The sequence below is a fragment of the Oreochromis aureus genome, linkage group 12, assembly GCF_013358895.1.
Source record: "Oreochromis aureus strain Israel breed Guangdong linkage group 12, ZZ_aureus, whole genome shotgun sequence".
In the NCBI taxonomy this organism is placed as follows: domain Eukaryota; kingdom Metazoa; phylum Chordata; class Actinopteri; order Cichliformes; family Cichlidae; genus Oreochromis; species Oreochromis aureus.
Genome location: NC_052953.1, coordinates 28,542,536 through 28,557,772, shown reverse-complemented (window position 1 = coordinate 28,557,772; position 15,237 = coordinate 28,542,536). Strand labels below are relative to the sequence as shown.

At 41.8% G+C, this 15,237-nt stretch overlaps 1 protein-coding gene and 1 long non-coding RNA gene across 2 annotated transcripts; one reads left to right on the top strand and one right to left on the bottom strand.

Annotated features, from left to right (window-relative positions):
• Positions 1-1,150: 1,150 nt before the first annotated feature.
• Positions 1,151-4,799, bottom strand: LOC120443103. Its single transcript, XR_005615140.1, has 3 exons — positions 4,517-4,799; positions 2,123-2,243; positions 1,151-1,995 (listed from the first exon to the last, which is right to left on the bottom strand). It is a non-coding gene; the product is annotated as an uncharacterized LOC120443103 (long non-coding RNA).
• On the top strand, positions 2,940-13,932 carry ggt1a (gamma-glutamyltransferase 1a). Its single transcript, XM_039621019.1, is given in 11 exon segments — positions 2,940-3,112; positions 3,187-3,317; positions 3,403-3,492; positions 3,830-4,022; positions 6,137-6,297; positions 6,393-6,542; positions 6,955-7,091; positions 7,231-7,418; positions 7,552-7,679; positions 8,042-8,361; positions 12,879-13,932. Coding segments are annotated over 11 exon segments (1,818 nt in total). The 3' UTR covers positions 13,026-13,932.
• Positions 13,933-15,237: the final 1,305 nt, after the last annotated feature.

Here is a 15,237-nt window from a genome sequence, read left to right as displayed (position 1 = left end):
TATTTAATAAGCAACTTCTTCTTCTTCTGGCCTCTTCTCCTATAGATCACCACAGTGAACATTAGCTTCCATCTCGCCCTATCCCCAGCATCGTCCTCTGTCACACCAACCCTCTGCATGTCCTTCACTTCTTTGTGGTTTCTCTCTTTTCCTCTTGCCTGACAGCTCCATCTTGGACATACTTTGTCCAATATATTCACTATCCCTCCTTTGCACAAGTCCAAGCCATCTCAGCCTTGCCTCTCTGACTTTATCTCCAAGCTGCTCAGCCTGAGCTCTCTCTCTGATATTCTAATCCCATCCGTTTTCGTCACACCCCAAAAAATCTTCAGCATCTTCAGCTTTGCCTTCTCTCTTTTTGTCAGTGCCACTGTCTCCAAACCAAAGATCATAGCAGGTCTCACTACCATCTTGTATAGTTTCCCTTTCATGCTTGCTGCTGTTCTTCTGTCGCATATCACCCTTGTCACTAATCTCCACCCTACCTGCACTCTCTTCTTCCCCTCTCTTGTGCACTGTCCGTTGCTTTTGAATGGTTGATCCCAGGTATTTAAACTCATCCACCTTCATAATCCTTACTCCTTGCAGCTTCACTGTTACACTCGTCTCCCTCACATGCACACAAATGTATTCTTTCTTGCTTCTGCTGAACTTCCTTCCTCTTTTCTCCAGAGTATACCTCCACGTCTCCAGGCTCTCTTGCACCTGTTCCCTGCTCTCGCTACAGATCACAAAGCTGTCTGCAAACATCACAGTCCATTTAGACTCCTGCCTGACCTCATCTATCAGCCTGCCCATCAGCGCTCCAAACAAGAAGTGTCTTAGAGTCGATTCTCACTCCCACCTTGAACCCATCTTTCAGTCTTATTGCACACCTCACCCTATGCTCCCTGTCCTCATACATATATCCAAAAACAGCTGGTGTAGAAAAAATGTAACTCCAGTTCTCTTAATTTGTGCACAAATCACCCATCAGGTTTCACTGTTGTTGTGTGGGCATATTAAAGTAGTGGCTGTGGCCTTCAGTTTCGCTCTCCACCTAGCAGCGATACCCTCACTTCAAATTGTACCCCTTGGCCTATAACTCACAAAATCAGTCAAAAATCCCCCCCCCCCAACACTGCGCACTGTCTTAAATTTGACCCGATCATGTACAACTTACACTGTAAGAGGTTGCAAACAAAAAAAGCTTGGGTGGCCTCTGTTCTCCCTCATTTGTACAGTGCTGCTATAACAGAAGCAGCTTAGCTACCAACTCCTAATTGCAGCACACATCCCGGAGTCTGTCTGTGGCGTCCCTATCATTAAAAGGACCGCAGCCGCCCATAAAAACACATTACATCACCTTTCTGCTCTCAGTGTTTTTGCAGGCTGCGTTTCACCTGTCGCCGAGGAACAACAGCAGCGTGTCATCAGATCTGCTGCTGCGTATACAGGAATAAACAAGCCTCCCTCTTTATTGTACAAAAAACAACTGGAGGGAAACATGGTGGGTAGTGTTAGTGCATCCCTCCCAGCAAAGTCAGAACGAAACCTATAAGCCTCTAAGCTGACGGATAAAAATATGAAAAGAGCTCCAGCTGATATTTCACACAACAACCCCGGTGCAGTGACAGCGCCGTTTGCATTAAAACTGAAGGAAGCAAGGCCTCTGTGATCTGTAACTAAACAGAAATGTAATTGCTCTCTTCTGCTATAAATCAGCTCTGCCTGCTGAACAAACCCCCCTCTCTTGGGGTGGCTCTGAACATGGGAGATCCAGAACAGGATATAGTAATTAGATTTAGAGACAATCATAGCAGCAGCAGCAGCAGCAGACCACAGGCTCCTTTGACAGCGCTTTATCAGTGTGGCCCAGCAACAGGAGTGCACGCTGGATTAGCCGAGGTACCACAGAAGGGTATTTGCTGTTCAGCAGCTACCGTCACCGACGCTGCCAGCTTGGACCTGTGCTCCCGGGCGAAGGCGAAGGCATCTTAATCGGTCTGAGGACGCCTGCAGAAAAAGCCAAATAGAATGTGACACGGTTACTGAGCATGGCAACGCTGCCGGCCGAGCCAATCACACAGAGCCCCGAGTCAGAGCTGAATGCTGCTTGCATCTGTAAACAGATCACTCTCACCTTCACTTTGGCAAACCTGGCAGATTGATATCCGAGTGAAATGGAAGGTTATAGAGCACCAGAAAGACAAACTTGAGAGCTTCACTCCAAAGTGATGAATGATGGGAAGAGCAGCTGTTGTCTGGAGAGAGAAATATGATGAAAATAATAGATTGCAGCACCCAAATTCAGATTTTTTTTAAAGAATTGAATGTGGATGTTTGCAAATGTGTTTTTTTTTTCTGTCAGAATGTCAAAAACCGTATTGTTTTTCTTCCAACATCCCCAAGAGCTAACACACACACACACAGTAGGCACTCCAGAAAGCTTTGATGGTGATTGTTTTCCACCTCTCATCTTCCTCTATGCCTTTTTTTCTCTCTCTCCATATATATACACATTTATTTTTCTTCTTCTCACTAAAAAAAAAAAAAACCCAGCATGGCTCATATGAAAGGACTGCTCATCAGAATCACAGTGTGACACCCGAGCGAAGTCACACCTACAAACCAAGATGACACAGCACACATCAGCGGAGACTTTAGTTAGTTATATAAAACACACTGTCATTACTGCTAAGGCTCAGTCAGAGTCAGCTCATTCCTTCTGTTCTGTCCAACATTTCCAATGAGTCTGTGAAACAAACAAACCAAAGGTGAGTGAAATAAAAATGTGGTGTTCTTTTTGCTTCAGATTGTTAAACGTATGTAAATGTTTGGTTCCCAATTAAAAAATAATGATAGGCGATGTCTGGAGGAGAAGACTGTTGCTTCTGAGCTGAAGAATCCGGTGTCTTTCCGAGGTGTGCTGATTTCCCCCTCCCCCCCTCGGCAGAGAAATGGTTGGGAAGTCCCTGATTGCTGGTCTGGTGGTCCTTCTGGTGGCTGCAGTGAGCCTGTTCCTGGGGGTGTTCATGGGTTTGGGGAAGAAAAACACACCTCCCACTTCAGACCACTTCTACTCAAAGGCCGCCGTGGCTGCTGATGCTGGAAAGTGCTCGGAAGTGGGGAGGTAAGACGACATATAGCAGATGCCGTGCTCTTCTGTCCGCGTCTTAGCTGTTAAGTGTATTCTCTTGTTTCCAGGGACATTCTGAAGAAAAACGGCTCTGCTGTGGATGCTTCCATCGCTGCCTTGCTGTGCGTTGGCCTTTTGAACGCTCACAGCATGGGCATCGGAGGAGGGCTCTTCTTTGTCATCTATAACGCTTCCACAGGTGAGCGTGCCTCATTAGTTAGAAATTGCCAGCACAGACATCCAAGGAGACACCGATCAATCAGTCCTCGTTTTCTACTCAACAGGAAAGGTGGAAACCATCGATGCGAGGGAGACTGCACCCATGAACGCCACTGAAGACATGTTTGGGAACAACACTAAGCTTTCTCGCACAGGTAGCACCTTGCTGTGCTCTGCTGGAGTATTTCCTGGGCGCTGATTGGCCAAATGTAGACCAGATTTCATTTAATTCTCTAAGGTTGTTGATGCTACCCAAGATCAAACAGGGATTTAGAGTCCATCGAGCTCTTGTCAGATGTTCTCACATTCTTAACAACCTTATTACACCTTCCTTTGCCCCTGTTTAAAAGCTCTGGGATGAGAACTCTTTATCGATAGATATCTCGCACTATCTTGATGTCTCTTAGCACGGTGGTCCCTCCCTCAGAGAATGGGTAGAAAGAGAGAGCTTGTGAAATTCAAATCAGTGGTACTGCTGTTTCTGCGTGACAGGTGGACTGTCCATAGCCATTCCGGGAGAGATCCGCGGTTATGAGATGGCACACAAAAGGCATGGCCGGCTGCCATGGAAGGAGCTGTTTGAGCCCAGCATTGCCTTGGCTCGTGACGGATTTCCGATTGGAAAAGCCCTGGCTCATGCAATCTTCAAAAGCAAGGATTCCATTCAAGGAGACGCCAACATGTGGTGAGGGTGATATCCTCATATCTGAATACTTAATAATACACTGTAAACCGAAAGAAATAGATATTTGGGGAAATATGTTCACTCTTACTATGAGTTAGAGGAGAAAAACATACTATGCTTATGCCAGCATGTATTAAGCTACAGCCAGTCGCCTAATACAATGTTGTAGTAGATTATCTTAGCTTAGTTCAGCATCAAACCAGAAACAGGGGAAAACAGTTGTCTGAATCTGCTGCTGCTGGAGGTAAAGCAACCCACCCAGCAGCACATCTAATGATAAATGCCTCATCATTACCCCAGACACCGAGCCAAATAAATGGCTGACCCTGTTTATTTCACTGAAATAAAAACAAAGTCTTCCTAGAGTCTCAGCCAGTGGCTTACAAGATTTCAGAAACATTTTCAACACATAAATTCTTCTAAAAGCATAACTCATTGCTTGTAGATTAAATGAACTAGATTGAATTAATGAGCTCCATAGATGTAGGTCCTACCTTCAAATCCACCATCTGGCAGCTTGCATGTTCTCTGTGGGTATTCCAGCTTCCTCACAAAGTCAAAAGACATGCAGTTAGTAGGGATAGGTTAATTGCTGATGCTAAGTTGCCCGTAGGTGTGAATGCTTGTCTGTCTTTCTGTGTTAGCCCTCCCACAGACTGGCTTTTCATTTTTCTTAGTTCTGTCCAGGGTGTATGTGAATCATGCAAAGCTACTTTAGAGAGTCCAAGAATAAGAACATGGAAATGAGCATAACAGGCGTGCTTTAGCAGAAATGACAGAGGTACCAAAATCGAAATGAATCAAAATGTTAGAGAGAAATGAAATATCTATAATAACTGTGTTCCGTGTCAAACAATGCCTTTATATATATATATATATATATATATATATATATATATATATATATATATATATATATATATATATATATATATATATATACAGTGTTGGGAGTAACGGAATACATGTACCGCCGTTACGTATTCAGAATACAAAATATGAGTAACTGTATTCCGTTACAGTTACCGTTTAAAAAAGGTGGTATTCAGAATACAGTTACTTTGGTGAAATAAATGGATTACACGGCGGTACTTCCCTGTTTCATATTGTCGCGGGTCAGGATTATTTGGGTTTGTTTGACAGCTACGTTGTGTTGTTCCAGGCGGCAGCGTTACGGTTGCCATGGTTACAGGGTGACGCTCTCTCTCTGCGTGTTTCCTGGGTGAGAGAGCGCTTTTTTGTTGTTGTTGTTGTGCTAAGCTAAAAGGCAGAATGCTACAGGCATAGCTCTAAAGCATGTAGCCTGATGGGCAGTGTAGTCCGTGCTGCAGGGAGAATGGACTGCCATACCCGTTATGTGTCTGTGAGCGAGGGAGGGAGAGAAAGGAAAAGTCCGAGCTGTCACGGAGCAAAAACGGGAGCTGGAAGCATGTAAATATAATAATAACCACTGCAGCCAAGAAGAGTGCCTGACGAGCCCAGCTGTAAGTAAGCTATTAAGACTCAACTGTACACTGTGTTCGTGTTTTCCTCCGGAAAAAATAAGTTCCGTTGGAGCAGCCTTTCAACGCCTCTCTCTGTCTCCCGCAAGCAAAGTTGACCCAGACAACAAAGTAAAGCTAGTTTTCGGCTACCAGCCCGACAGGGAACCGGACGTATTAGCCAGAGGTCCCTTTACTACGTTTCGGTGCCGCGGACCTTCAGTAACAGTAATAAATCACAGCAATAGGACATTCATGTAGTTGTAAACAGCATGATAATATATTAAGTAATCCAAAGTATTCAGAATACGTTACTCTCATTGAGTAACGTAACGGAATACGTTACAGAATACATTTTGGGGCATGTATTCAGTATTCTGTAATGGAATACATTTTAAAAGTAACCTTCCCAACACTGTATATATATATATATATATATATATATATATATATAAAAACCACTTTGTGAGAATTATTCAGATATTACTCGGTGGTGTCTGTGTTTCATTTCTGCACCCTTATCTTGCTCTGATAATCGGGTGCATTGCTGTTTACCACAGCAGTTCTTTTTAAAGGTTTCAATTTCTGCTTTAATATTCTTTAATACATGTTTTCTTTTCTTCCCTCTCTCAGCGAGGTGTTTTGTGATTCTCAGAAAAACATCCTGAAGGAGAATGATATTGTTAGATTCCCAAAGCTGGCTGAAACATACCAAAGAATAGCAGAAGAGGGGCCTGATGTGTTTTATAACGGCACGATGGCACAGAGCATCGTTGAGGACATCCAGGCGGCAGGTGCTCTGCTGTATCCTCATCCGCTGTTGTCTTCAGATGCTTCAGTTGTTACTCCTCCTATTGAATTCACCACGACACTTCTGTACTGGTTCCAGGTGGTATCATCACCCTGGAAGATTTGTTGGAGTACCAGCCCGTGCTGAATGAGAACCCTCTGAAGCTGCACGTCGGGGAATACACCATACATGTCCCAGATGCCCCCTCCAGTGGCCCTGTGCTGGCACTCATACTCAACATAGTGGATGGTGAGCAGCCTGGCTGAGTGTTTGTGCAGCCATGCAGAAGAGAGGATGTCAGGTTTCCCCGGGTTGTCTCTGGAATGTTTCTCTCCCTTCTTTGGAAGTAGAAAACTGAGCTGCTGCTTAGTTCTGCCTGCCAAATTTAATTTACCATCAACACTCCATCTGCTCAGGCAGAGAATCATTAAGCCATGCTTCAAAATAAAAGTGGCATCATTCATTTAAATTGAGCACTGAATGTGTTCATATATGAAGTTGGAGGGGTGCGTGCCTGCACGTTTACTCTATTTGTATTGCAGTTTTTAATAACATGCCACTGACTTTTAGCACAATAACAGAGAAGATCAGATCAGGCCAGTAAATTTGTCATCTGACTGTCATTCGCTCCAGATGTATTTTTCCTGTGGATATATTGCAGGGTACAACTTCTCAGACACAAGCGTCTCTACAGCAGAGAAGAAAACTCTGACGTACCATCGAATTGTAGAGGCTTTTCGTTTTGCTTACGCCAAGAGGAGCAGACTGGGGGACCCTCGGTATCTCAACATTACTGATGTAAGGGCTCATGCTATAATCCTCTTTATTCTTTTGTTGAGCATTTACAGCATAATTTTTCTCACTGTGGCCATAAAATTGTCTCCTGGAAACTCTTTAATGGGATTACTCTTCAACTGACTTGTTTTGCTCTTTTCAGCTAATCCAAAACATGACCTCAGACTACTTTGCTGATGGCATAAGGAGCAAAATTACAGATGACACGACCCACCCAGACAGCTACTATGAGCCTGAGTATTTTGTTCCAGACAACCACGGGACAGCTCATCTGTCAGTCATTGCTGAGGATGGAAGTGCTGTGGCAGCAACCAGCACCATCAATCTATAGTGAGTTTCTCTGACAAGGCTGACATCAAGTCAGTAAATGTGCCTCTCAAAAGCCATGCATGTAAATTAACAGTCTTCCCTACAATGTAGCGCACTGAGTGAAGGTTTAAAAAAAATGGTTTTATTTCCCCAGCTTTGGTTCAAAAGTCATGTCTCGATCTACCGGGATCATTTTTAATGATGAAATGGATGACTTCAGCTCTCCATACATGACCAATGGGTTTGGAATCCCCCCTTCGCCCAACAACTTCATTCAACCAGGTGTGGCTGAATTGAGTTATCACACTTGTACTTCTCTAATCTCCTGTGAGGCAGTGACCTTTAGTCAGTGTTGATGGATATCAGTGTTTGCTAAATTAAGCCTCATGTTTTTCAAAGATAGGTGTGTTACTAGATTCTTCCTCTGGTTAGGATGACTCAGAGGAGGGCCTTTTACTCATCCCAGTTTTGCTGCCATACAATAAGCTAATCTCTTCTCTCACTCTGTGGGTCTGTGGGTCACGGCTTGTTGTGGCATCTCAAATAGAATATGATGTGATTGAGCTGAGTTGTTGACATTCAGCATGACTTTGCTAAAACTATCAGGGAATAAAATCCACCTCCTTTTTACAATCTGTTTCCAGGCAAAAGGCCGCTGTCTTCCATGTGTCCTACTATCATATTTGACAAAGAAAACCAAGTGAAGATGGTTGTAGGAGCATCCGGGGGCACAAAAATCACCACAGCCACAGCATTAGTAAGTCTAATTCATTCAAATGCATCACCCTCATGTTGATTTGGGTATGTGAAACCTCACATACATGTTGTCATTTTTCTTACCTAAAAACAGGTCATCCTCAACTCCTTGTTTTTCAACTATGACCTAAAGAAAGCCGTGACAGAGCCACGACTTCACAATCAACTTAACCCAAATATGACAGTAGTGGAGCAGGGCTTTGAAAAGGTGGGTCACACAGACAGCAAAATAGCTTAGCAGTATTACAGTTGTATCATAAGCAAAGAATGTGCATGTATGAATGTATCATGCATGTGACCAGTAGTGTACTATAACTATAAAAATTGCTGTGAAAACACCTGAAATGTTAAAACGGGATCAAGCACAAAAGTACAAAAATATGTGTGACAACGAGGATCCGACGACAGCAGCGTTGCAGTTTTTAAACCTCTTTTATTGACCAGTTTTCCAAGTTGCAGCTTTCCAGCTGTCCTGCTTCTGTAGCACACACAGCCTCCTCCTCAAGTCTCAACAACATCTTTAATAGGGGACGCGTGATAAGATGATGAGGTCAGGTGTGTGACTCAGCCTCCCTTGACAATACACCCTGAACCCACTGCTCCACCCCTCCTCTGCAGCTTAGTCACAAACCACACCCCACCGCAATATGTTTATGCATATTTTGGAGAATGAATTTGCTGTGCTCATACTTAGATGGTATACTGTTTACAATAGTTATTTATTGTTTTAGAGTGCAGCATTTGGCTACTTACCTGAGTGTAGTGGCAAGTATAATAGAATGTAGTATAGTATAAGTATATAGTATGTAGTAAAAGTATAGTATAAAGAATGAATCTTTGACTAGAAAAACAGTTCAAAGTTCAAAACACAAGGGTCACTAGAGCTATAACAAATCCTCCTCATGTAGGAACGTGTGTACTGATTTTCATGGCACTCCTTTAAAAAAAGGTTTTTTAGCCTTAAAAAAGTGAAAACAATTCATTTCAATTACATTTATCAAATCATTTTTTAAATAAAGTGCCAAAAAACAAAAACAGCCTCCTCAAGGTGCTTTATATTATAGGTAAAGATCCCACAATAATACAGAAAAACTCCCAACAATCTGACAACCCTCTATGGCCAAGCACTTAGTGACAGCTGGATGAAAAATCTGCCTTTTAACAGGAAGAAACATGCAGGAGAGCCCGACTCAGGGAGGGACAGCCATCTGCTGTGACTGGTTTGGGGTGAGGGGAGCAAGGCTGGGCAAAAGACACACTATGAAAGAGAGCCAGTAGATTAATAATAACTAATGATTAAATGCAGAGTGGTGTAGAAGTAAGTGAACAAGAAAACCTCCATTCATTGTGGGAAGCCCTCAGCAGCCCAGGGCTATTACAGCGTAACTATAAGCTTTATCAAAATGGAAAATTTTAAGCCTAATCTTAGAAGTACAGAAGTTTTCTGTTTCATGAATCCAAACACAGAGTTGGTTCCACTGAAGAGTTCACCCTGAGACAGGATGTTATATTACAAATGTTGTTGAAATGCAAGAAAGCAGCCCTACACTATACTGCCAATAGTATTTATTCACCTATCCAAATCATTAAATTCCAGTTTCAATCATTTTCATGGCCACAGGTATATCAAATCCAGCTCCTAGGCATGTAGACTGCTTCAACAAGCATTTGTGAAAGAATGGGTGGCTCTCAGGAGCTCACTGAATTTCAGTGTGATACCATGACAAGATGTTACCTGTGCAACAAGTCCAGTTGTAAAATTTCCTTGCTACTAAATATTCCACAGTTAACTGTTAGTTGTATTATAACACAGTGAAAGTGACTGGGAACAACATCAGCTCAGAAGTAGGTCACATAAAACCACAGAGCAGGGTCACCGGATGCACAAAGTGCACAGAGGTTGCGAACTTTCTGCAGAGTCAGTTGCTACAGACCTCTAAACTTCATGTGACCTTTAGATTAGCTCAAGAACAGCGTGTAGAGAGCTTCATGAAATGGGTTAACATGGCCGAGTAGCTGCATCCAAGCCTTACATCACCAAATGCAAGGCAAAGTGTTGAATGCAGTGATATATAGCATGCCAACACTGGACTCTAGAGCAGTGAAGAAGTGTTCTCTGGAGTGATGAATCATGCTTCTCTGTCATGGACGAGTATGGGTTTGATTTTGCCAGGAGAACAGTACTTTGTGGAAGCAGTTTAGTGATAGCCCCTTCCTGTTCCTGCATGACTGCACACCAGTGCATGGGTCCATAAAGACATGCATGCGCAAGTTTGGTATGGAAGAACTCAACTGATCTGCACAGAGTCCTGACATTGATGTATCTGTTTAATATATGAAGGTCTTATCCTGCTCAAAAATTGTTCCAAAATTCCTCATAGTGTAATTAGAGGCCAAGATAATGGCATTCATTGTATCTGGTCAGAGACCATGTTTCTAAAATTTTTAGGGCCAAGTAACCACAGTTTTATCTGAATTTAGCACCAGAGGTCATCCAGACCTTTAGGTCTCTAAGATATTCCTTCAGTGTGGTGTGTCTCATCTGGCTTCATGGATAGATAACGCTGGGTATCATGTGCATAGCAATGAAAATGTATGCTATGCCTTCTCATAATGTTATGAAATGGAAGCCTATATGATGTAAACAGAATTGATCCCAGCACAGAACCTTGTGGAACACCAAAATTAACGTTATTGTCTAAGGAGGAATCCCTACCTACCTACAGTGCACTATAATCTCTGTAATAAAATATTATGGACATCAGTATTAAATGCTGCATTGAGGTCAAACAGGCCATAAAAAGGATCATTTATACAGAAGCTAGCACTGTTTGTGTACTGTGACGAACTCAGAATAAAGACTGGAACTCTTCAAATAAACAATTCCTCTGCAGATGATCTGTTAGCTGTTTTACATCTATTTTTTTCACATTTATCAAATGTGACAAATTAAACTAAAACAGCTGTCCTGAAATGTACACAAAATACTACATCATTTGGTCCTGATTAGATGGAAAGCAGCAGGTGACACTTGCCAGCACATGCAGCCCATTAACAGCCCCTTAACAGAGACAGACTGATCATATCTGAGATTAAAGCATTAATTAACGGTAAGACTTCTTTGAGCAGTCTTAATGGGTCCTAATAGACAGGTCGATGGTTTATAGGAAGTAATTATTGAAATTAACTCAGAAAGATCAATCAGTCTTTTTTTTTTACAAAACAGAGCAACAAACTCGTTGTTAATGAGATGCCATTTCCTCTGCAGCTGACAGTTACATGCTTTAAATTGTGCATTTGTGAGTTACACCAGGGAGTCGAGCACTTGTGATCTGATGCTTTCTTTTTTTAGAGGAACCACACTATCTAGAGTTGTACGCTGTGAGGATGTTACACTTGTAAGAAAATAATCAACCACTGTGGGAGCAGAGTTTAGGTATCTGCTCTGTGTTGTGTTGGCACACGGTGTTGAAGATATTAAACTTAATTACAGCAGTTTTACAAAGACATCTAAATGGTAAATGGCCTGTATTTGTATAGCGCTTTACTAGTCCCTAAGGACCCCAAAGCACTTTACACAACCAGTCATCCACCCATTCGTGATGGCAAGCTACATTGTAGCCACAGCCACCCTGGGGCGCACTGACAGAGGGGAAGCTGCCGGACACTAGCGCCACCGGGCCCTCTGACCACCACCAGTAGGCAACGGGTGAAGTGTCTTGCCCAAGGACACAACGACCGAGACTGTCCAAGTCGTGGCTCAAACCGGCAACCTTCCAATTACAAGGCGAACTCCTAACTCTTGAGCCACGATCGCCCCAGCCACGATCTACTGTAATGAAACGTTTTCCCCACTGTGTAATTCCTTATTGTAATTTTAAATGTATTAAGAAATGATGAGACAAAAGAGGGTTTTCAGGGAATACAGTCAAATGTCCAGTTTCTGTGCCACATGTCAGAGTAAGATCAAAAGTGGTCTCATTTACATTTTGAGAGAATAGATTAAATGCCGTGTCGATGCTGTCATTTTCAGTATCTACATGGATGTTAAAATCACCCACTATAATTGAAGTGAGCACCAAAACAGATAAAAACACTGACAAATCGGATAGAATGGATGGGGAGATGGATGAAATTTAACAAAAAATAAAAATGTTTTTTGATTTTTCTTATTAGGGTGTAGATTAGGAGTCAGGTTTTCAAATGAATTAAAACTCTGTCTCCATCTTTGGTTGATTAAGAAGCTAGAGTGAAAGATTGTTGCTACTCCTCCTCTGTGCCCACCTCCGAGGATTCTGACCGTTAAGATGACTCGGGCATGAAAGTGTTTGATTTTTTATTTCCTTTTCTTTCTGTGAGGCCTTCAGTCTCCCTAAATTGGCAATTGGTCATCAGACCTTGCACTGAAAGAAAAGCCATAGCATCACCAGAGTCACAAGGATTCATCCTCTGGACACTATGGAGGTCTACACAGTTTTAGACATCCCCTTAGCAGGGTTAAAAACACATAGCAATCAGATTTGATAATAGGGAAAGGGAATCAAGTGTTTCTTTGTATATTACTCATCTCAACCAAGTTTCAGATTTATGCACACTGACTTTTACACATGTGCCAGCAGTCAGGAAGGTAAAAAATTATTCCACATATGTGCTATGCATTACAAAGCCAAAACTCCTACACAAGACTATCTCTCTATGTTTTTGCATGTCGTGGAACTATGCCAGAGTGTCCTGGAGGGTCTGGTCCAGAAGAACCATGTAACCCAGCTGCTAAGGACTCCAGACTCTGTGGTCCAGGCTGTGGTGCGGCAGGGAGAGCGTCTCTGTGCAGAGTCTGACCCCAGGAAAGGAGGCTATCCAGCGGGATACTGAGCATCCCTGCAATTTCTTCTCAGCTCCCCTCAGCGGGACAGTCTCCTCAAAGACACTCGGACTGAATCACAATGAAACGGTGTCTGCACTGAAGACTTAAGGATTATTTAAGCTACGGAGACACAGCCACTGCGCCTTCTCTGAGATTAATTTAATCAAACATGGAAATTGACTCCACTTCAATACCTCTTTTACTCAATTATTTAACATTACTTCATTTCTTTTTTTTGGCATTAATTTTGTGTTCTGAAGTAAAATGAGAGGTTGTATCTAGTTTGACTCTTGTATCATCACTACTGGATACTGGTCAGGGTTGTATTTGAGGACTGAAGCAGAAACCATTTGAACATTCATTTCAGTTCATGTATGACACATCATTATTATAAACATCCAAATATAAACCAACGCTGGGAATGTCATATTAAGAAATGTTCATAGGTTTCAACAAGAAGTTGGAGGTTGTCGGTGTAGTAATATCATTTCTTTTGTAAGGAAAAACTCTTGTTAATTACTGGACAATTTGTTTGGAAAATGAGGGTTTGTTTATGTGAAACTGGTGAGGGAAAATAAAGAAGCATGGGTTTAAAAAAATAACAGCTGCAAGCAGGTATACCATGAAGACATCTCAGGTCGTTTGCCTGTTTTACTCAAATGTCTGCCTACATCTTTCTCCTGACGTAAGCTGATCCTGAAATGGACACTACTCAAAAGGAAACTGGCCGTGTTGTTTTCTACCGTGACACTATCACTTCTGATTTGTAAATGTTTAATATCGAGTAGAGGTTAAGTCGATGTATAGTGTATTCTGAAAAATACATTTGCAGATATATTTTTCTAAACATGCATTGTTCATATGCCATGTTTGTTGCCATGCTTGTTATTAAACATTTTGAACAAAGATGTTATATTTTACCACAGAAGCTGTGCTATTTCTGAACTGGGATATTTGGCAAGAAATCACAGGTTAGTGAGAGTTTGCTTTCCAGAGGATGGATTCAGTGTCAGAATGACCCAAAATTCAGTGTTACTAAGAATCTGTCTGTCTGTATACCAGCGCTATCATCAATTCTTTTTCATTTTTAATAAATATATTAGTCTAATCAATAAACAAAACAAACAACAACCATCAACATCCAGACCTGAAGAAAACTACTATAAGCACATAGAGCTATAGTGTTGTTCTTTAGCTAAATGCCACTCATACTGACCTGTTAATGTGAGCGAGATAGAATGTTTACGCTTCTCTTGGTGCATTATACTAATATAATAACATCTGCCAAAAAATAACAAACAACAATTACAGCTGAGCCTCATGGAAATGTCAGTAGTTACAGAGGTTACAAACAAATTCAAGTACTTTGCCTAAGTTTTAAGAGGATCTCTGGAGTTACTGAAACATCATAATGGGAAAATATGCTTGAATGCCAAATGTTGGGAAAATTATGAGTAGTTGTTGACAGATTTTACTATGAAGCTCACAGTGAAACAAGGACTGTGATGGCAACAAATATCTGCACCAAACTTCCAGCTGCTCAGACTTTTCAGTCTGAAACTCTGGACTAACTGAACAGCCATTTTTAAAGTCATTCGATTACAGCTGCCTAATAAACCATAGACTCAATATAAAAGACTGACACTATGTTGTCAGCCATTGGTTTTGGAGAGAGCCTCAGTGTTGGTATTGTTAGCTCAATGTGGGGGTCAGAATTTACCATATGAGCACACATGGGTGTATTTCTATGTTATTAGTTAATAGCAAACTTGGCTAGCAAGCTGCATCCACAGATTCTAATGGTGCATTCAAACCAAATGCGAAGCAACATTTTTTCAAAATGCAAACTCTGTGTAACAAGATGCTTTGATGTGAGATTGTGTGCAAGTGAAAATATTTCAGCTATACCAAAAGGTTTGCTTAATACTATGATGCAACAATCCATCAGAGTCACATAGAGTCTCCTGATGTTATTGATAATAAGAAAAGTAGGTAGAACTATAAGGTTCAATTTCTCCTTTAGATAGACAAAAAAACAAAAATCAAATAGCTAGTGCCAGCCCCCAGGCTCCTAGCAAATGCACTTATGGTATAATTTGAAAAGCCTATGTTGCCTCATTGTCCAGTTATTGTGTGTTCAGGCCACACACCCGTCTGGTGAGGTGACAACAATACCCCATCAGCCTTATACAGCTGACGAGTAAAAGAAAAGGACTTGGA